A 23,286-nucleotide genomic window follows, 5' to 3' on the forward strand; every position below is an offset into this window, starting at 1 on the left:
TTATTTCCTTGCACATAAAACATTCAAGACAAAAACACTTTTGCATATTTATTATAATAACCCAGACATCAGTTAAAAAGTGAGAGTATAATAAATAGTATTAAAAATCACTAATTTACAGAACAGATCTTGTACTCTGATGGCACTATAACCTTCCATTTTAGGAGTTTTTATTCACATCCAATGGGCATAAGAATGCTACTGCAATTCTTTAAGAAAAAATTATAACATATCAAAGTGAATAAAATGGCATTCACCAGACACCAATTCACATTATTACATTCAGAATTGTCCCTCAACTGCTGTACGACTGAAACGTTTGCTGCTATTTAAAGAACACTGAACACACATAAGGCTTTGACCTAGCTGGTAGATGTTTCTTCTGTAACCCCATGAGCTGCCAGTTCTAATAAAACATTGTCTAGATACTTGGGGTCAGGGTAGCCATGACCCAGCTGGTTGCCATGAGGTTCAGTTTTGTGATGAATTTCATTCCATGTCACTGTGTTGGCTTCACCAGTAGTGTGAGATGTACCAATGGTAAACATAAGGCGACGTCTAAAAGCTTCTATTAGAAGCTTTAGTACCTGTGGTGCGGGGGTAAAGAAGGTTCCACTGAATATGACATTTAGAGACTGCATAAGGAATAGGAACTAATAAATTACATCTATTATTAATTAACGCTTGCATGGATAAAAACACACCTTTCTGCCTTTGTCATTGTCTGGCAGAAATCCTTGTCTCGGAAAACCTCTTACTGAGTATGGTTGGCCAGGGTTAGGGTGCTCAGGGCCCTGGAAAAAGTTAAAAACAAATTCTATCAGCATAAAAACACTAAACCATTAGGTTTTTATTTTTGTTGCTTACTGATTTTATCTCAATACAGTATACTTCTAAAAAAAAAACAGATTTCCCATTAGAAGAATTTTTTAAAATTAAAAAATTTCATTATGAATCTAAGTTAAAAAGTACACCTGTTTCCCAGCGGATATGTGGTAAGAAACACAAATTGTATCGTAATCTTCGTAGCCAGCCAGGGGGAGTCCTTGGAGGATGTTCCACTGCATGTAGCCAGGGGGACAGATACCAGTCTTTTCACCATATATAGTTTTACAACTAGGGCACTGTAAACTGTCATCCTATAAGCACAGGTTATCACATTATTTCTACAGAACTTTAAAAGTAATAAAAGATAAAGAACACACTACAAACTAACTAACTACAACCAACAGTAGAACTACAGGCACAAACACTGCCCTCACTTTGTGAGTGGAGTTGTACATCTCCAGTAAACAAAGTTTATGAAACTGGTGTCCACATTTAGTCAACTTGACTGCAGCCCCAGCATCTGGGTGACCGTCCCCATAGCTGGAGGGCTGACTGAGCTGGTCACAACAGATGGAGCAGTCGTGCTTGTCCAGGTCACGGTCCACTTTGAGCATGTACTTGCCAAGAACTTCTAGGCCTGACTTGGCTGGGTAAGTCAATTGTAGGTCACATTTGTTACAAGCCAACACAGTAGAATGACACAATTCAAAAATGCGCAGAACATGTATAAATTTAATGGAGTGGTGAAAAAAATAATCAAAAAATAAATATATCTAAAAGTTAATTTGTATTTCAAATTGGTAATACTGTATTTTTGTGCTAATATTATAATTATAGGTATATTGTAAGGATAACAATACTAGAACACAAATCTGTGATTTATCCATATTTTAAGTGCCAAAATAAAACCGTTAATTCATAACTAAACCAGTGATTATATTTTATCATTCTGTTGTTTACTACAGTGAGAAGTTTGTTAGACACCAAATGTTCTTCAGTATGAATGGGGTAAATATTTTAATTTTTTACTATTTTCTTTAAGAGTGTTTGACTGCTGATTGACAACAAAAAATTCCATCCACTATAAGAAAGCACACTTATCAATTTTAAACCAGTACTTAAACATGTACCTTTAGAACGTAGTGAGCTGTCGATCTGTATTTTGTGGCTTCTGGGTAAGCTTTCTGTAGGAGGTGTGTAGCTTGCGGAAGGTTGTAACTGTGAGTAGCCGTTGAGTGCAGACAGGTTTGAAAGATTTGTAGTGAAGTGATGAACTTGAGCTATTCAAAACAATAAATTCATATTTTTTAATTAAACCAAGCTTTTCAAATATTAATTTGATCCACCCTCATAAAATTACAGAAAAGAATCAATAGGAATACTAGATTCAAAATCAGGGACAAAAAGACATGTTTGCAATGAATAGATGAGCATCCATAATTATGGCAACTGTGACTATGCTGAAACCCTTTTGAAAGCCAAGTTGTGCAACTATGAGACTATGGCTTAAAGTGCACACAGCCAAGTTGTGCAGCTAATAACTATAAGACTATAGTGATTATAGCTAAAAGTGCACACAGCCAAGTTGTGCTGCTAATAACTATGAGACTAGAGCCTAAAGTGTACACAGCCATGGTAAACAAAATCAGGCTTACCTGCTGACACCTGTGTGAATCCCTGAAGTGGGTTAACAGAACAGTGCATTGCTGAATGGGGCAAACCCCCATTTACAGTTACTGTCATTGGTGTCTGAGAATAAAAAAACATGGTTAAATAAAGATATGTATATATTTAGTTAAAGTATGTAGGGTTAGGGGGCGTGGCAGGGGAGGCAAAATGTGGGGAATGAGATTAATTCTGGTATATGATTTTCAAAAGATGTACATGAAGTACTGATGTGAATACGAAGTCAATTTAAAAAAATGTTTTGATGTTGAATGTTAGGTATGTGCACAAGGGTGTGGTAGGCAGGCAAGATGGTGTCAAGGGATAAGAGTATGGTGTTGGGGGGGGGGGGGGATATTTTGATTGAGTATTTCTGTGGACAGACCAACAAATATCATGAGTGTTGGCTAAATGAATACAAATACTGTAAATCTAGTTAAATGTTGCTAAAGTATTATGTGAATATAGTCATAAAATAGAGATAGAAGCCTATAACTATAACCATGAGGGCCATGAAAACGTACATGCAAGTAGCTGGTTGCGGTCTGATGGTGGGCTGCAGCTTGCTGTGGCTGGCTGAGTGTGTGAGCTGGAAGGTATACAACAGGACATACAATCATAGTCAGCCTGAAGTGTTTGTCACATTAGGGAGCCACGCACATGTTGATAACTTATCACAGATTTATACATCAACATGTATATAGCGAATGAGCACTCTCGAAAAACCCACAAGAATTAAACACAAGTGATCTATCAACTTCAGGTCAAAATTTTTTTTACTTTTTCACATTGTTGATCTCTTTTATCTAACACTATGTTTACACCTGCAACATGTATAGGCCTACTATACATGTCTCGAAAAAAAACTTTGCCGGAACATATATGGGGGTGCCTACTCATTTATTGCAAAGTTGTTTTTTTTTTAGACATGTATAGTATATATGACACAAGTGTAAACACAGTGTGGTATTTATACTGATGTTAATGGTATCCCAGCAATGTATTCTGAAAAAGACTTCTGCGTTTAAGCAGTGGAGTAGGTTAACTATAAAAAGTTGGTTCTCAGTATTCCCCCCTCCAGTCTCATACAAAATAAAGAACAACAAACCACTGCCACTGTATGGATGGTATCTTGATTTGCCTTTGCTTTTTTGTTTGCCCTGTGCCTGTGAACCTGGACAGTACAGATACATTTTGTAACATCAGTCATGTCAAGCTGGATGAGCACACGGAGATACAGATCTAGCATCAGTAGCAAGCCTTACCTTGAGCATGTGTTACCAATGGGGTTTGGTTGTAAGAGGCACTCAGACCTGTCTGTTGAGTATTTACACTGAGGTTTAGAGTATCTAATGGATATGCTTGATTTATTATCCGACGTCGAATTTTTCGTATATTTCCTGTATCTTTTCTGGTCTGGAAAATTTTTTTTTTTTTACAAAAGTATTACATTCAGGTTAGTATTTAGTTTTCTCAAGATTAGAATCAGGGCTAGGGCTTAGACAGTAATTATTTACAAATTAACACATGAAAGAAATACAAATGTTACAAAACCCCAGAATAAATTGGTTACGTATCTTATTCTGACAAAAAAATTTTAACAGAAAAGAATTTAAAAACCTGCATTCAAATACAACAAGATTTCGGGGGAAATCTCTTTGCATGTCCATGCACTGCTCATTCTATGAAGCGTATTTGTAGATTAAAGTTAAACTTAGGATTAGTGATGCATAGATTTATTAATTTGATGAGAGTTTTAATTTTCATGTTAAGCTCATGGTAGTGTTCATTGTTTGGCTGAGTTTGACTGTTAGGTTTAATATTAACTATTAAGTTCAAGGATGTACATTTTTAAGCACCTGGTTGTTAAAAAATATATAAAAATATCTAGAAAATTTAGTTTGTATTGTGCAAGAAGCCTACGTGTAAAACCATTTTATAAGACATTTAGAGCAGTGTTGAATAAATTAGTTAAGTTGTGTAGAATAGATTGGTTAGCTGTACCTGGTTCATTTGTTTGAGATCAATAATGTAGGGTAGTGCCTGTGTTCTGGAGAGGTCCAAAACTAGTAAATTTTTAATAAGGTGATCCTCAATGCACTCAATTGTATCCAGGTCATAGGTCAACCATTGTGATGGATTATCCCCTTCAAACTCCCATACAACTCCTTGATACAATGCAGATCCTAGTGGGTGTATTCGTCTTACAATTTTTCGACATTTTCCTGAGAAAAAAATGTCCACAAGTATTATCTTTCTGAGCAAACATTACAGAAGATAAACCGTAAATGTTTTATATCAGAATTATTAGTTTTCCAAACAGCAAAATATACATTAGTATAAAATATAATACTGTGACTCATGACAATTTTTATATCAGCCAAAAAAACATTTATGAAAGTATTTAGTATCTAGTATGTAAACACCAAGCTTCACTTTTGAAATATAATTCTTTAGGTGAAGTAGGAACAGATCAGCAAATAATACTAGTCAATTCTACGCACTGATTACTTATCAGTGGAGAATAAGTAAAAGGTGATCTGTCCCAGTTCACTGCAGAAGCCAATATGTATGGATTATTGCAAAATAATAATCTTTACACCTGAGAGTCGTAACACAGAATAATTATTCAAGGAGTGCTAATTTATTGAATTCCTTGTAAATGAACAAATTTAAATTTTTTTTTTTTTTAAATATGAAATAGTACAAAAAGTTTATAAGTATGAGCACTTGCAAAAGTAAAACAGTAAGGGGCACAATAAATAAGTGTTACTACCCTCGCTTGAATTATCAAAACCTTGACCACGTTGCTAGAACTGACCATAATCCTTACATTGATATAGACAGAAACATAAACCTTGATACAATCCTTAATTACCACCCTTAATCTTTACAAGAACATAGGTATCAAATCTTTTATGGCTTAAAACTTTAGGCGTACCTGATTTTAACTGTGTTTGGGTAAATGCAACAAAATCAATCTCATAGCGAGCCAGAGCTTGTGATATTGTGCCCAGATTCAGTTTCTGATTTCCTTTGATATAAGCATTTTCTATTTCCTGGGAAACTTTTGGGTCATATGGGCTCCACAATTTTCGGTCATTAGAAAATGCCCATACCACAACCCCGGCCATTGAAAATTTGTCAATCAAGATATGTAGCACCTAATGATGGATGATAGTCAAGTTGTAATGATTCACAATAGTGCTAAGTTAAGCCTAAACATCCTACTTGTACATGATTTTAACAAAACGTTAGCAAATAATTTTATAAAAAATGAAAAACAACTGAAAAAATCAATAGAATGGAATTAAAGACAGTAATGATGAAAAATTATAATGTATGCCAGTGTGTGATACTGGCACAATAATAGACACTTTTTAAAAAGGAGTGTTAGATTACTGGCAGTTAGCTGAATATAGCCTACATATGACTTGCTAATGTCAATACTAACCCTATCCCTAACCCAAGTCCTACCACCATAGCTCTAATTTCTAACCATAAAACTAAACTTGAGATTACAATACTACTACTACCAACTTAACAAAACTATTTTTGGAAGTTTATTGTCCTACATTGGTAATGCCAATACTTTATTTTATAAATTATATAATAAGACATCATTAAAGTCATGCTTTTCATGATTCCCCACAAATATATCAGACCAACATTTTAATAATTATTTTATTGACATGAGTTAACAAATCAAAACTACTTGATCTGGATCTCGATAGAAATCCCAGATCCACACAATGGGAGTCTGTGTCAGTGTCTGACGTTCGTTTGTTACAGTTGAGTTTGTGATCGTTGAGGTGACTGACGTTATAAAATGATTGAATGAATGAATTTTTTAAAAACTACGTTAGCTGTCGTTAACACTGACTAGGCCTAACAGTTCAATACTAGTTCAATAGTAACAGATTAGTACAGATTACTGATTATTCGTAAGCCTAACTCTAACTCATTAACATTTTTAGTAACAATAAATAAATCTATTCTACGGTCTATATATCTACTACTCAGATGCGCTTCATCCCTATAATTAAAGATTCTAGGTCCAGATTCGTGTATGTTTATTAATAATCATCATTTAGAACGAGAAAACTAGTTCAATGTTTGCGTTGTTTGTTGGTATACAGAAAAGTCGATAGACTGTTTCTTAAAAAACCCTGTTTCAGTTTTATATTGTGCCAGATTTAATACAGATCTAAAAGGACCAAAAATAACATTAATATAATAGTCTCGGTTTGGATATCTATTTTATTTTAAAACCTGGAATAATCAAGTAACTTGAAGTTATTCTTTTATTTTATAGTATACAATTTTTCTAAACAAAAGTCATCTATGGTAGTTAAATTAAACAAGCTGAATGCTCAGTGGCGTCGCAAGGTCGCGTGTCACCCGGTGCGGTACCTAATGGTGGCACCCCCCTTTAAACCAAAGGAAAAAACTTTAGGATATATATATATATATATATATATATATATATATATATATATATATATATATATATATATATACATAGGCCTATATATAGTTGTAATTGGTGTCATGTCACCCCCTACCATTTTGCAAAATTGAGTGAATTTGTGCACACATTATTTTACTCCAAACTATATTTCATGTGGAAAAAAGTAACTTAAAGTTTTTAAATAGTAAATTAGTAGATGTGGTGTCAAAGACTTTTTTTTTTCACTCTGATTAATCATTCTTTCAATTGGCAAAAAGCAAGTTTCTTCTATATATCTTTTAAATGTTTGTCTTGTGTACGGTCCGCACATCCCCCCCCCCCCCCCCCCCCACCTCGCGATGCCTCTGAGAATGCTGTTGCAGCATACCATAAACGATACGAAATAAGTATCTTTTACCTTTTATATAATAAACCTCCAGACTACTAAAAAACACGGTTTTAATTTAATTTTATTTTTGCGATCAATTTATTAGAAATAAATATTAAAATCCTAATTGGCATCATCAATGTCAAAGGTCAAGGTTCAGAATTGTTGTTTGACCCTAGGCCTAATTTCCGCTTTCTTCAGTTAACTTTAGACTTTCACAATAAATAAATTTTAAATTATTAAGCATAGCAGTATTATTACAAGTATTAAATTAGGCCTTTATATTCTAATAATGTCTAGAACTGTAGTAATCGGTGTGGATAATAGTGAATATGCCGAAAAAGCATTTGACTGTAAGTAAACTTAATTTATAATTATAATTAAATCAACGTCCTCACCGAGACTTCGGCGAGCATCTGAATTCAATCTGAGCATATCATTTTAAATTTTTAATAGATCTAGATCTAGATCTAGAATCTATCTAGATCTATCAAAAAATCATTTTCTCATTTCTGATTTTGACATATTAATAAGAACAATTTGTATTGTTGACATGGTTAAAAATCGTGCTTTTTAAAGATTTAGTAATCAAATCGGCTGTAAAAAAAATATAAGAAAAAACAACTTAAACCTGAAAATAATTCAACAATTTGTCGAATTTAGAATCTAGGTCTAATATTTTTAGAATCAATGTTATAATATAAAAGTTGCAAATCCAGAGAACTTTAAAAGAATGGCTCCATAGTCTGATAAGGATAGATGATTTGATTATAACATTGCCAAGGAAAAAGGCCTGGACAGAAAGTTGAAAAAGGTCAGATGCTGCCCATGTAACAGGCCCCATCTCTCCCAAGGGAGAGGCATTTCCTTTGGGCATCATCTGTGTCACAATTGTTTTGTCATTTTTACCTATAGGCCTATTCATTAGATAGGTTCTCTACCTCACACTGTATTATCGTACATTAAGGTATAGTTTCTCTTGATTTGAAAAAAAAAAAAAAAATGAATGCATTACTTGCAATTCAGGGACATATCTATATGCAAGTGTTAGGGTACGTCTAATCAACAAATGTTTGTTAATGTGTATAATAATTCATTTCTCTTCATATGTTATAGTTTACACAGAGCATGCTATGTTGAAGGGGGATAAGATTGTTTTGGTTCATGTATCAGAATACACCTCTCTAGTACAAGCACGTAAGTAAATATTTATAAACCCCTGCAGTCAGTTGTTCTGCCTTAGTCTTTTTTTATTATGTCAATTCATATCATATTTTTAGTAATTGTTATATTAAAAATTAAATGAAGTTAATGAATTATAAAATAATGTTCTCATTTTCAAATAATCATCACTGAAACTAAGAAATTCAGTTCTTTGTCTAACTGATGTGATGTGAAGTTTAAGTTTGTTAAGAAAATTCTGTTGTCTTTTTAGCTGCTCTCCTGACTGACCCAGTGGTTGTAACAGAACTTATCAAAGAGGAAGAACTCAAAGTGAAGCACCTTGTGGATAAATACAGTGAGAAGATGAAAAAATTACATGTAAGTTCTGTGAAATTTTGAAGAATAAGTGTAAAGTGAGTGGATCTATTCTGGTAACTAGATGAGGAAAATGTTATGATCAGTACACTTGTAAATGCTGTGGTATATATATAAAAGAAAAAGTGTAAATAAAACTTATTATTTCCCTTTTGTATTTCCTCTTGTAACCAAAGAGACTTCTGTTACTATGTGTAAATAAATGGCAAAATTTTTTTTTTTTACTTTGGCAAATAGGGCTGAAAAGGGTTAGTTTATCATTTTTTAGTTATTCCAATGTAATTCCTACTCTCATCTCTTGTTTAACTTAAGTTTTCTAAATTATGTAATTTTAAGATCAAAAGTCTGGCCAATGACTAAATTCCCTATTCTGTTTCACAGCTTGGTGGTAAGGTAAAACAAATGGCTGGGAAAAGTGGTGAAGCCATCATAGCTGCAGCTAAAGAGGAAAAGGCGGGGCTGATTGTGGTGGGTACCCGAGGCATGGGGAAAGTCCGACGCACTTTCATCGGTAGTGTTAGTGACTATGTCCTGCACCATTCCGATGTTCCAGTTCTGATTTGCCGAAATGTTCAGCCCAGCTAAACAATCAGTGATACGTGAGGAAATGGATCCAGGCATCAGATACAGGCAACATATACAGATATTGTAATTCCTTTTCAAGTTGTGGTTCCATACCAGCATTTATCTTTTGTTTAAATCTAACATCAGTCATTTGCCTTAAACCTCAGTAAGTGTGTGATTGTGTGCCATATTAGTTTTCCTACTTACACATTAAAGATCTGTAATTCAAGCAATAGGAGCACAATAAAGTAATCTACATCTGTATTATTTACATACTTAATCATAATCTGAACGAGACTCTTGTTTTCTTTGTCTACTTCTTTGCTTTCGCATTCCAGTTTTTACAACTTTCATTCTTCTAAAATTCTCATCTTATTTTTTTAGGTTTTTTTTATTTTTCCTTTATAAGAAGTTTATCACCCTTTCTTTCTGATGTCAACCCAGCTAATTGACTAAACAACAGTGTTGTAAAGTTGCAGCTAATATGTTTGTGTTTTAAACATTTTTCTATTATCTAAAGGAGTATTTATTTGATATTTTTGTACGTTTTACAAACCACTTATACAAGCAAAGCTATTCACCCATGGGAGTGACATACAAACACTTAATTAGGTTAAGTGATGCAAATCAAATGTGTAAATGTTAAAATTATTGTTGTGGGGGATGAACATTCTGGTTTATTAAGTAGCCTGCCTCGATTTTATGTATGCATTTCTTTACTAATCTCCAACTATAATAATATTTGTATCAAGGGTTCTAACACATGATTTTGTAGGTTACTTCCCTTAGTCATTAGTTCTGTTTATTTTTTGCGAATTTTCATAGCTGGTATTTTACCCCACAAATGTTGATATTTGTTGATTCAAGAAGCTTTAGACAGTTGTTATGTTGACCACTGAGTGTTTGAGAAAATTCCCCGGTAAGTGTTGTTACATTGTTTCAATAAATCAAATCATAAAATTAAAAAACACTGATGAAAAAGATTTAACAACCAAGAGTGTGCTAAAACAATGTTTTTTTTTTTTAATTATTTTTTAAATATTAATCATATGTCTGTCAGTCAGTTTTATTAATATTAGATCCACAAACAGCAAAGCTACCCAGTCAGTAAAATAATATTTCAGCAATATATTCACTAGTGAACACAGGTATGAGTCTCTATTGATCTAGGTTATTCCATTTTTACCTAATGCCTATACTGGTACTGCTCAGGTAACCCAGCATTTACTTTAAGTTACCTCCCTTATAAATCTGCCAGCCAGATTTGCATTTCCTTCCATTAAATTTAAAAACTAATCCAAGGGTTTGGATTGCATTATCTATTGCAAATGTGCAGCTCATGAATATATTTACATATTTAGACAAGGCTACTACTTTTACAGTCATTAATACTAATACATTTAAAAAAATTATTTAGTTTCTAAATTCTAATTTTAAAAATGTATATATGTTCAGCTATGTTTTAGCAAATCAGGCGTTGTTTAATTTTTTGTTTTTGTTAACCTTTCATGGGTGTGAACTTATTCAAGGCCTGAGTTAGTTTTACTGATAAAACTGTATATCACCTTACCTCTTAAAATCTATAGCCAGTTTTTTGCTAGTCATATGTTACCAATGATGCATTGTGGGTATGTGCTATTTTAAACTGCTAGTTAAACCCCTCCAACAATTAGTTTTTTTTAGACAATGTTCTTAGGAATGGCTGACATTTTTTACAGTCATTTTGCTACTTGCTATCAAATATGTGATTGAATTTTTTTTGTTTTCATATTTATGTTGTTAAACGTAACCAATATTCAATTTATCAAAACTTTGTACTGATTATGTTTACTGTATTCCTATTACCTTTAGTGTAGAGAGTGATATTGTTATGATAAATAATATGTTATGTACACTTCTTCCTGTCCTTATTTTTAGTCAAATAGTATTAAAGTGTCTTTTTATTAATCAAATAATTAGTACAAAGACACTCAATGAATACAGATTAAACTAGTAAAGTGTAAAATTATAATTATTATTTATAAAATCTCATTTAGTCTGAGCCACCAAATAAGGGTTTTCAGTGAAAACATCCAGAAATATAACTTGGCTAAATATTCAGTTCTATAGTGGGAGTCTGCTTAAGATTGTTTTAAGAATTGGTTATTCCCCTTGTGTTTTGGTTGATTCACCTCAGGTAAATAGAGTTGTCTTCCCTTTGATAATCTTGTTATGGATTTCTCTCCCTTGTACTACCAGAAATTAACCCTTTTTTGCTGCCTAGTTGATGTGGGATAATTCAATTTGCCATGCTTGTTTATTTGAGCTGATACACCAAAAGAAAGCTGGAAATTTCATGTTCTTTTTAAAAAAAAAAAACAACAAATGTTTCATCCACAGTAATTAATTCAATTTAGTGGAGCGACTGCATCTAAAAATAAAAATTTAGATCAGAGGCGAACTTGTATAAACAAACAGTGGGAGATCTAAATTTGTTTGGGGGAGAAGAGGGGGATGAAATAGAGTTGGGAAATTTCAGACTGTCCGTTTTATCTTGGTTGTACCTTATATTTAATAGGAATATATATCAATAGCTTAGGTTTTCTGAATGGTTATGCCTTTGTTTAGGCAGGGCTAGTTAGATTTAATTCATCTTTTACTTTAATCTGTCAAAAGCATGTAGAACAAGACTTGTTGCACAAATATGTTGATTAATTTTTCTGCTAAAGACAGAAGAAAATAATCAGTTTTATTTATCCAAGTATTTTTTTTTTACACCTGAAGTATTTTTTACCTGGTGTTTTGTAGACCAGTATTGCTGCTGGTTGTAGTCCCAGTGGTGTGGTGCCAGTGGTTGTAGTCCCTTGGTGTGATGCTGTGTACCCTAGTGGTGCCGGTTGTTGTAGTCCCAGTGGTGTGATGCTGTGTACCCTAGTGGTGCCGGTGGTTGTAGTCCCAGTGGTGTGATGGTGTGTACCCTAGTGGTGCTGGTGGTTGTAGTCCCAGTGGTGTGATGCTGTGTACCCTAGTGGTGCTGGTGGTTGTAGTCCCAGTGGTGTGATGCTGTGTACCCTAGTGGTGCCGATGGTTGTAGTCCCAGCGGTGTGATGCTGTGTACCCTAGTGGTGTCAGTGGTTGTAGTCCCAGTGGTGTGGTGCTGTGTACCCTAGTGGTGCTGGTGGTTGTAGTCCCAGTGGTGTGATGCTGTGTACCCTAGTGGTGCCGGTTGTTGTAGTCCCAGTGGTGTGATGCTGTGTACCCTAGTGGTGTGGTGCTGTGTACCCTAGTGGTGTGATGGTGTGTACCCTAGTGGTGCTGGTGGTTGTAGTCCCAGTGGTGCCAGTGGTTGTAGTCCCAGTGGTGTGATGCTGTGTACCCTAGTGGTGTCGGTGGTTGTAGTCCCAGTGGTGTGGTGCTGTGTACCCTAGTGGTGCCGGTGGTTGTAGTCCCAGCGTTGTGATGCTGTGTACCCTAGTGGTGCCGGTTGTTGTAGTCCCAGTGGTGTGATGCTGTGTACCCTAGTGGTGTGGTGCTGTGTACCCTAGTGGTGTGATGGTGTGTACCCTAGTGGTGCTGGTGGTTGTAGTCCCAGTGGTGCCAGTGGTTGTAGTCCCAGTGGTGTGATGCTGTGTACCCTAGTGGTGCCGATGGTTGTAGTCCCAGCGGTGTGATGCTGTGTACCCTAGTGGTGTCGGTGGTTGTAGTCCCAGTGGTGTGGTGCTGTGTACCCTAGTGGTGCCAGTGGTTGTAGTCCCTTGGTGTGATGCTGTGTACCCTAGTGGTGCCGGTTGTTGTAGTCCCAGTGGTGTGATGCTGTGTACCCTAGTGGTGCCGGTGGTTGTAGTCCCAGTGGTGTGGTGCTGTGTACCCTAGTGGTGTGATGCTGTGTACCCTAGTGGTGCCGGTTGTTGTAGTCCCAGCGGTGTAATGCTGTGTACCCTAGTGGTGTGGTGCTGTGTACCCTAGTGGTGTGATGCTGTGTACCCTAGTGGTGCAGGTGGTTGTAGTCCCAGCGGTGTGATGCTGTGTACCCTAGTGGTGTCGGTGGTTGTAGTCCCAGTGGTGTGGTGCTGTGTACCCTAGTGGTGCTGGTGGTTGTAGTCCCAGTGGTGTGATGCTGTGTACCCTAGTGGTGCCGGTTGTTGTAGTCCCAGTGGTGTGATGCTGTGTACCCTAGTGGTGTGGTGCTGTGTACCCTAGTGGTGTGATGGTGTGTACCCTAGTGGTGCTGGTGGTTGTAGTCCCAGTGGTGCCAGTGGTTGTAGTCCCAGTGGTGTGGTGCTGTGTACCCTAGTGGTGCCGGTGGTTGTAGTCCCAGCGTTGTGATGCTGTGTACCCTAGTGGTGTCGGTGGTTGTAGTCCCAGTGGTGTGGTGCTGTGTACCCTAGTGGTGTGGTGCTGTGTACCCTAGTGGTGCCGGTGGTTGTAGTCCCAGTGGTGTGGTGCTGTGTACCCTAGTGGTGTGGTGCTGTGTACCCTAGTGGTGCTGGTGGTTGTAGTCCCCGTGGTGTGATGCTGTGTACCCTAGTGGTGCCGGTGGTTGTAGTCCCAGCGGTGTGATGCTGTGTACCCTAGTGGTGCCGGTGGTTGTAGTCCCAGTGGTGTGATGCTGTGTACCCTAGTGGTGTCGGTGGTTGTAGTCCCAGTGGTGTGGTGCTGTGTACCCTAGTGGTGTGATGCTGTGTACCCTAGTGGTGCCAGTGGTTGTAGTCCCAGTAGTGTGATGCTGTGTACCCTAGTGGTGCCGGTTGTTGTAGTCCCAGTGGTGTGATGCTGTGTACCCTAGTGGTGTCGGTGGTTGTAGTCCCAGTGGTGTGGTGCTGTGTACCCTAGTGGTGTGATGCTGTGTACCCTAGTGGTGCCAGTGGTTGTAGTCCCAGTGGTGTGATGCTGTGTACCCTAGTGGTGCCGGTTGTTGTAGTCCCAGTGGTGTGATGCTGTGTACCCTAGTGGTGTGGTGCTGTGTACCCTAGTGGTGTGATGGTGTGTACCCTAGTGGTGCTGGTGGTTGTAGTCCCAGTGGTGTGATGCTGTGTACCCTAGTGGTGCCGGTTGTTGTAGTCCCAGTGGTGTGATGCTGTGTACCCTAGTGGTGCCGGTGGTTGTAGTCCCAGTGGTGTGATGCTGTGTACCCTAGTGGTGCCGGTGGTTGTAGTCCCAGTGGTGTGATGCTGTGTACCCTAGTGGTGCCGGTTGTTGTAGTCCCAGTGGTGTGATGCTGTGTACCCTAGTGGTGCCGGTTGTTGTAGTCCCAGTGGTGTGATGCTGTGTACCCTAGTGGTGCCGGTGGTTGTAGTCCCAGTGGTGATGTGCTGTGTACCCTAGTGGTGTGGTGCTGTGTACCCTAGTGGTGCCAGTGGTTGTAGTCCCAGTGGTGTGATGCTGTGTACCCTAGTGGTGCCGGTGGTTGTAGTCCCAGTGGTGATGTGCTGTGTACCCTAGTGGTGTGGTGCTGTGTACCCTAGTGGTGCCAGTGGTTGTAGTCCCAGTGGTGTGATGCTGTGTACCCTAGTGGTGCCGGTGGTTGTAGTCCCAGTGGTGTGATGCTGTGTACCCTAGTGGTGCCGGTGGTTGTAGTCCCAGTGGTGTGATGCTGTGTACCCTAGTGGTGCCGGTGGTTGTAGTCCCAGTGGTGATGTGCTGTGTACCCTAGTGGTGTGGTGCTGTGTACCCTAGTGGTGCCAGTGGTTGTAGTCCCAGTGGTGTGATGCTGTGTACCCTAGTGGTGCCAGTGGTTGTAGTCCCAGTGGTGTGATGCTGTGTACCCTAGTGGTGCCAGTGGTTGTAGTCCCAGTGGTGTGATGCTGTGTACCCTAGTGGTGCCGGTGGTTGTAGTCCCGAGGTTTTATTACTACTGGTGATATATACTAACCATGTCTGGTAACTGAGACTTTGCAGTACCATATTGTACCCTGCTCTTTTTAATATCCAGTATTAACAAAAAAAGCCAATCAAATCAACTTCATCTTATATTTTAGGCTAACATCCTCAAATACTTTCAGAGAATTTATGTAGTAAATTGTATCTAACAAAAACAACATATAAAAAGACCAATATATGTGACTTGAACATCAATGTACTCTTATAATTTCTTGTTTTAAAGTTTGTCTGTTTGAAATAATTTCTTGGAATAATCTATTTTATTATTTGATATATCAATATACTTTTACCATATACTGTATTAGAAGATTTACCAATAAAGTATAATTAATACTAATTGTTGTAATTTATATTTGAATTGATTTATTGATTATAATACATAAGCTATGCACGTTTATTTCGTCCTATTTGATTCTGCACTTTATTCATTTACTGTAGGTCATGTGACTATAATCCAGAATATGTATTGATCACCTGACTCAAATAAAAAAATATGAATATCTTATTTGTTAACAAGTCTGTTCTTGAATAGGTTAAGCCCCTTTAGTTATTAATTTACCTCCCTTGTATGTAATAGATAAATTCTAGGACGGTAAAAGGAAGTGGCAAAAAATTACTTTCCTTTAAGAAACTGTTGAATTTTATGTTTGCAAACAAATGGTAGCAACTAAATATATAATGCTTGTACATTATTTTAGAGAACTTTTAAAAAACGTCCATACAAACTACGTTTTTTAGCACTCCCCCCCCCCCCTCTTATGTTAGCTACAAAGCTTTAATTACCACTAATTGTAATGTTCATATGACTAGTTACGTGTTTAAAATGTTTAATCCGAGCAGTTCAATATCACACTCATTTTGTCACTAACGTCAATCCACCTCCCTGCCCCCAACCTTTACAAGTGTAAAGTACTTAATGGGCGGCCCCTATTTCTTGTTTAAAAAAATGTAGGCCTACATTAATCCCAATTTGGCATTACCATATAATCTGCGCGCTTGCAACAAGGACTATTCAACTGTTGTGGTTAGATTAGGTTTAGAATTAGAAAAGCACTAACTAAACCATAATGTAATGGACGTGCACCGTTTAAATTATCGCAATCCCTTTACCAAATTAACTATCCACTCCACACACACACCTTTAGACTCCCCCCCCTCACACACACCTTCAGAACTCTTCCCCCCCCCCTCCACCAACTAGGATTGGCATCCGTTTATTTTGAAGCGGGTACACTATGCTAATGGCAGGGGTCGAGAGAGATCGAATCATTGACAAAATAATCAATTTGCTGCCAAGATGGCCGCCTACCTACCGTCTGCTGGGATTGTCTGATCATCCGTACTGAAGAGATCACGTGGGACGACAGCTGTTCGCTGGATTTTGGCCATCGCGTCATTATGACGTCATGTTGAAAATCCCCGTCACACATTTTAATTTACTTAGTAATTTTTTAAGGGGGAAAAACAATATGGTCGCATAAAGTAACAAAAAACGCTATATTGTAGGCCGACATACGTGACACTACAATGTAAGTACGTGAATACTCTACACGTGACATGCTAGCATGTAAACAACTGTCACGCTATGATGTAAACAACTGCCAAGCTATGATGTAAACAACTGTCACGCTATGATGTAAACAACTGTCGAGCTATGATGTACACATTAGACATGCCACAATCTAAACAATTGTCACGCTATGATGTACACATTAGACATGCCACAATCTAAACAATTGTCACGCTATGATGTACACATTAGACATGCCACAATCTAAACAATTGTCACGCTATAATCTAAACAACTGTCACGCTATAATGTAAACAATAGTCACGCTATGATGTAAACAACTGTCACGCTATGATGTAAACAACTGTCACGCTATGATGTAAACAACTGTCACGCTATGATGTAAACAACTGTCACGCTATGATGTACACAACTGTCACGCTTTAATGTAAACAACTGTCACGCTATGATGTAAACAACTGTCACGCTATGATGTACATACAGACATGCCACAATAAACCCATAGACTACACACGACCTCTGCCTGAGCCCCACCTTCTGACTAATTAATGAAGTTGTTAATTACTCGAATGTCGCGAGGGATCACAGCGGATACGTCTGGTCGTCACTTCCGCTGTTGTATTGATTGACCAACACCCACGTCAGGTCTGTTAGCCAACAACCGCTCACACTGGAGCCAGGCACAGCACTATTGTGTGGTATCTTGTACTAGTACCGTAGGCCCACTGCTGTGTTTTGTAGAAATAAGTAATGAAACAAAGTCACATGACCGACGACTGAAAGATCATCAGTGTCACGTCAACTCTTGGAAGGTCATGGGATGGTGTTGACCAACCTTTAGCAACATTCATTCACTATATATATATATATATATATATATATATATATATATATATATATATATATATATATATATATATATATATATATATATATATATATATATATATATATATACATATATATATATATATATATACATATACATATATATATATATATATATATGTATATATATATATATATATATATATATATATATATATATATATATATATATATATATATATGTATATATATATATATACGTATATATATATATACGTATATATATATATATGTATATTATATATATATATATACATATATATATATATATATATATATATATATATATATATATATATATATATATATATATATATATATATATATATATATATATACAATTCCTTGATCTCCAGAAACAGCCAAGTTACTGAAAACGAATTTCGCTTGCCGCTGAAACCAATGTAGGAAACCTACAGTGTCACTTTACCCATTTTTCCACGCTTGAAGTAAAAATAGCTGACAAGATCCACTCTACCTGGCGTACGATTTCTTCACACCCCCCCCCCCTACCCCCACCACCACCACCACATGCAGTTACACAAATTTTGGCGCGTGGCAGAGGCGCGTGCAACTACCGTAGCCAGCGCGAGAGAGCTCACGAGAGAGGGGGGAGAGAAAAACACTCAGAGTTTGAGCAACACCCGCGGTGGATTCCGTCAAACCAATTTTTTTTTCTCCAAGCCGCGAGGGGGGATAATCTAACGGTGCTATATGTGTCTGTTTTCTACATCCACTGCAGTAATGAGGCGATCGCAAGGGAGGTAAACATCTGGACAAAAGCAGAAAAGTAAGTGCAAGTAATTTAGCTCGATGATGTCTATTTTATTGAAGTTCGATTATGTATATATATATATATATATATATATATATATATATATATATATATATATATATATATATATATATATATATATATATATATATATATATATATATATATATATATATATATATACTGATAAAAGAATTATAATGTGATGACGATTCTTACTGCTCTTGTCAAATGTTGTCTTTATAAAATGTTTTATTGTTGCTAAAAATTGACGCGCGGCCAATTCCTCTTCAATAAAACAGAAATAAAAAAACTCACTTATAATCTAAATCATGTTGCATTTGTTGTTAAATCTTACGAATTAGGCCTATATCCCCCCCCGCCCCCACCCCACACCAAACATTGAATTAACAGTTGGAAAGTTTTAACATAATGACTACAATCCCCCGCTGGTATGGGACACACGCAGACGATCTTTACACCAGCTTTACACTGCTTTACATCTCTGTTTAACGGTGCTTTACGTCCGCTTTTTGTTGCTTTGCATAATTTTTATGGTGCTTTCCATCAGCTTTCCATCGGCTTTACGGCACTTTACATCGGCTTTTCAGAAAAAATGCTTTACATCAGCTTTACACCGACTTTGCGGTGCTTTACGTCAACTTTACAGTGCTTAAAATCAGCTTTACAGTGCTGCCAATTGCCGCGAACATTCACGTTTGTAAACAACGCACCAGACACTCCACAGTTTCCGTATGGCGTCCGACGATTGACGAGCAAGTCACTCAAAAATAAATAAAAATAAAACATTTTAATGATAAACAAATATAAACAAAAGTATAAGGGATCTGTATATGCCCAGGGTACTTAAAAGTCGAATTAATTCTTGGCTGTTTGTTTACCCTGTCATTGTACGTGTTTGAAGTAAAAACAATATAATTTGAAGGGAAATGTTGGCCTACTCATTCTTGGCGTGAGCTAATACTCACTAGGCTAGCTTGACAAGGGAGGCGACTTTTTCATCTAAATAATAAAATACAAGGAGGGGCGATAAAAAGTCCAATACAATGTGGTCAATATGAACACATGTAGAAATGTAAAGGTAATGTGATCAGTGTTGATGACATTGGTTTGTGTAATTGAAACAATCGGAAAGATAAAAAAGCAACGAGTTCTTTAAAACGGTATACAGTAAACGTCACACAAACAGTCGAGGGTACAAGGTTCAGAAATATATCCAGGTAGTTCAATAACAAGTAGCAGCAAATAAGTTATTTTTATTATTTTTTTATTATTATTATTTTCAATAAAACAAATACAACGAACTTAAGACAGGGGTCGGCAACCCTTTGAAGCGAAAGAGCCAAAAGTTACAATTTTCAAAATTTCCCTGGTTTTAAAGAGCCACTAACATTTTTTAAATTTAAAATATATTTTTTTTTATTAAGATTATTAGTATTTGTGCAAGGAGCTGGAGAGCCGCATCTTGATATCAAAGAGCCGCATGCGGCTCGCGAACCGCAGGTTGCCGACCCCTGACTTAAGATCATCCAGCACTAAACATAGAACTTAAACCTTTATTGTAATATAGTACACACTGAACTAAACACAGCAGCATAAACACATAACATACGCCTCCACTACATTACCACAACATGAAACCAAGGCATGATCTGTAATTATCACAGCACACACAAAACACACAACACATACAACACACACAACACACACAGCACACATAGCACACACAACACACACAACACACACAGCACACACAACACACACAAAACACACAACACATACAGCACACACAACACACAACACACACAACACACATAGCTCACACAACACATACAACACACACAACACACACAGCACACAGCACACACAACACACACAACACACACAGCACACACAACACACACAACACACACACAGCACACAGCACACACTACACACAACACACACACAACACACAACACATACATCACACACAGCACACACAACACACATAGCACACACAGCACACAACACACACACAGCACACACAACACACACAGCACACACAGCACACACAGCACACACAGCACACAGCACACACTACACACAACACACAACACACAACACACACAACACACAAAAGACACACAACACACATAGCACACACAGCACACAACACACACACAGCACACACAACACACACAGCACACACAGCACACACAGCACACACAGCACACAGCACACACTACACACAACACACACACAACACACAACACACAACACATACAGCACACACAGCACACACAACACACATAGCACACACAACACATACAACACACACAACACACAAAAGACACACAGCACACACAACACACACAACACACAACACATACAGCACACACAACACACACAACACACATAGTACACACAACACATACAACACACAAAACACACACAACACACACAGCACACACAACACACACAGCACACAACACATACAACACACACACAAAACACACACACAACACACACAACACAGAACATCATCAAATGCCCTCGTCACGTGACTGACAAACACCTGGCATACATAATTAATACATCGGGCACCCCTGCACCCCTCCCACCATTTATAACGCCCGCTATAACGCTTGACATCATCATCACTTATACCTTATCAGAAGTTTCATCATCATTCCTCATACATCTATTAGAAATTTCAAAATCATCATCATCATAATTCTTCGTACATCTATCTGAAGTTTCTTCTTCATCATTCCATATACATATACCTGAAGTTTCATCATTCCTCATACATATACCTGAAGTTTCATCCTTGCCGCCTACAACCTTGACATTATTTCTAATAGACACACCGTCGCGAGCATGCAAGATGCCAGCCATATATTCAAAATTTGGTCGAAATTTTACACTTATTGAGCTTTGTGGTCAGTTTTTTTTGTATTTGGAAGAATTTTATTGAGTAGAATTTTGTATTTAATTCCTGAAACGTTTTAAAAAGTAAAAAAAAACTCAAATTAAAAGTGTTTAATGAACTAGAGTCCGGGCTTCCACGAGGACTATCCGCTGTGTTCTTGCAGACTTTTTTCTCTCAGACACTTTTTAAAAGTGGGGGGGGGGGGGGGGGGGGGGGGGTGGCGGTAGACGTGCTTGGTGGGGATGACCGAAAGAAACACTACCTCAGATTACCTATATCTCTATAAGATACACCCCCACACCACTGTTATATAGTCTGGACCTCTATGAAATCCACCCCTCACCACAGTTATATAGTCTGGACCTCTATGAAATCCACCCCTCACCACAGTTATATAGTCTGGACCTCTATAAGATCCACCCCCACACCACTGTTATATAGTCTGGACCTCTATGAAATCCACCCCTCACCACAGTTATATAGTCTGGACCTCTATGAAATCCACCCCTCACCACAGTTATATAGTCTGGGCCTCTATGAAATCCACCCCTCACCACAGTTATATAGTCTGGACCTCTATGAAATCCACCCCTCACCACAGTTATATAGTCTGGACCTCTATGAAATCCACCCCTCACCACAGTTATATAGTCTGGACCTCTATGAAATCCACCCCTCACCACAGTTATATAGTCTGGACCTCTATGAAATCCACCCCTCACCACAGTTATATAGTCTGGACCTCTATGAAATCCACCCCTCACCACAGTTATATAGTCTGGACCTCTATGAAATCCACCCCTCACCACAGTTATATAGTCTGGGCCTCTATGAAATCCACCCCTCACCACAGTTATATAGTCTGGACCTCTATGAAATCCACCCCTCACCACAGTTATATAGTCTGGACCTCTATGAAATCCACCCCTCACCACAGTTATATAGTCTGGACCTCTATGAAATCCACCCCTCACCACAGTTATATAGTCTGGACCTCTATGAAATCCACCCCTCACCACAGTTATATAGTCTGGACCTCTATGAAATCCACCCCTCGCCACAGTTATATAGTCTGGACCTATATGAAATCCACCCCTCACCACAGTTATATAGTCTGGGCCTCTTTGAAATCCACCCCTCACCACAGTTATATAGTCTGGGCCTCTATGAAATCCACCCCTCGCCACAGTTATATAGTCTGGACCTCTATGAAATCCACCCCTCGCCACAGTTATATAGTCTGGGCCTCTATGAAATCCACCCCTCACCACAGTTATATAGTCTGGACCTCTATGAAATCCACCCCTCGCCACGGTTATATATTCTGGACCTCTATGAAATCCACCCCTCGCCACAGTTATATAGTCTGGACCTCTATGAAATCCACCCCTCGCCACAGTTATATAGTCTGGGCCTCTATGAAATCCACCCCTCACCACGGTTATATAGTCTGGACCTCTATGAAATCCACCCCTCACCACAGTTATATAGTAGTCTGGATCTCTATAAGATCCACCCCTCACCACAGTTATATAGTCTGGACCTCTATGAAATCCACCCCTCACCACAGTTATATAGTCTGGACCTCTATGAAATCCACCCCTCACCACAGTTATATATTCTGGACCTCTATGAAATCCACCCCTCCCCACAGTTATATAGTCTGGACCTCTATGAAATCCACCCCTCCCCACAGTTATATAGTCTGGACCTCTATGAAATCCACCCTTCACCACAGTTATATAGTCTGGACCTCTATGAAATCCACCCCTCACCACGGTTAATGTAGCAAGATCGGGTAGATAGATGTATGGCCATAATCTAATTAATGTTGGATTTTTTTATTTGATACTTATGACGGAGT

The 23,286-nt window shown here is 37.8% G+C and overlaps 3 protein-coding genes across 7 annotated transcripts in view; 2 read left to right on the forward strand and 1 right to left on the reverse strand.

Annotated features, from left to right (window-relative positions):
* Nucleotides 1-15: 15 nt before the first annotated feature.
* LOC131936583 (E3 ubiquitin-protein ligase DTX4-like) lies at nucleotides 16-6,639 on the reverse strand. 5 transcript variants are annotated; one of them, XM_059293634.1, is made up of 12 exons: nucleotides 6,513-6,639; nucleotides 5,435-5,657; nucleotides 4,498-4,718; nucleotides 3,759-3,909; nucleotides 3,602-3,667; nucleotides 3,018-3,082; nucleotides 2,484-2,577; nucleotides 1,959-2,108; nucleotides 1,263-1,474; nucleotides 975-1,139; nucleotides 705-794; nucleotides 17-587 (listed from the first exon to the last, which is right to left on the reverse strand). In XM_059293634.1, exons 2-12 carry the CDS (start codon nucleotides 5,625-5,627, stop codon nucleotides 363-365), a joined length of 1,632 nt encoding a protein of 543 aa, XP_059149617.1. In that variant the 5' UTR covers nucleotides 5,628-5,657; nucleotides 6,513-6,639; the 3' UTR covers nucleotides 17-362. The 5 variants fall into 5 exon arrangements, with proteins under 5 accessions (XP_059149621.1, XP_059149617.1, XP_059149618.1 ...); XM_059293635.1 differs by having other exon boundaries at nucleotides 6,510-6,637; XM_059293637.1 differs by lacking the exon at nucleotides 6,513-6,639 and adding an exon at nucleotides 6,209-6,404.
* An 872-nt stretch (nucleotides 6,640-7,511) lies between these two features.
* LOC131936594 (universal stress protein in QAH/OAS sulfhydrylase 3'region-like) lies at nucleotides 7,512-10,836 on the forward strand. Its single transcript, XM_059293651.1, has 4 exons — nucleotides 7,512-7,684; nucleotides 8,448-8,528; nucleotides 8,767-8,873; nucleotides 9,252-10,836. The coding sequence occupies exons 1-4, from the start codon at nucleotides 7,624-7,626 to the stop codon at nucleotides 9,453-9,455; spliced, it is 453 nt and encodes a 150-aa protein (XP_059149634.1). The 5' UTR covers nucleotides 7,512-7,623; the 3' UTR covers nucleotides 9,456-10,836.
* A 7,517-nt stretch (nucleotides 10,837-18,353) lies between these two features.
* The window catches only part of LOC131936599 (noelin-3-like), a 55,481-nt gene continuing 50,548 nt past the window's right edge, over nucleotides 18,354-23,286 (forward strand). The window contains exon 1 of the mRNA XM_059293657.1: nucleotides 18,354-18,502. The gene's annotated coding sequence lies outside the window, so the exon portion shown is untranslated. The remainder of the gene's footprint in view (nucleotides 18,503-23,286) is intronic.

The sequence above is a fragment of the Physella acuta genome, unplaced genomic scaffold, assembly GCF_028476545.2.
Source record: "Physella acuta isolate Inbredline_101_S28 unplaced genomic scaffold, ASM2847654v3 ptg000181l, whole genome shotgun sequence".
NCBI lineage: Eukaryota > Metazoa > Mollusca > Gastropoda > Physidae > Physella > Physella acuta.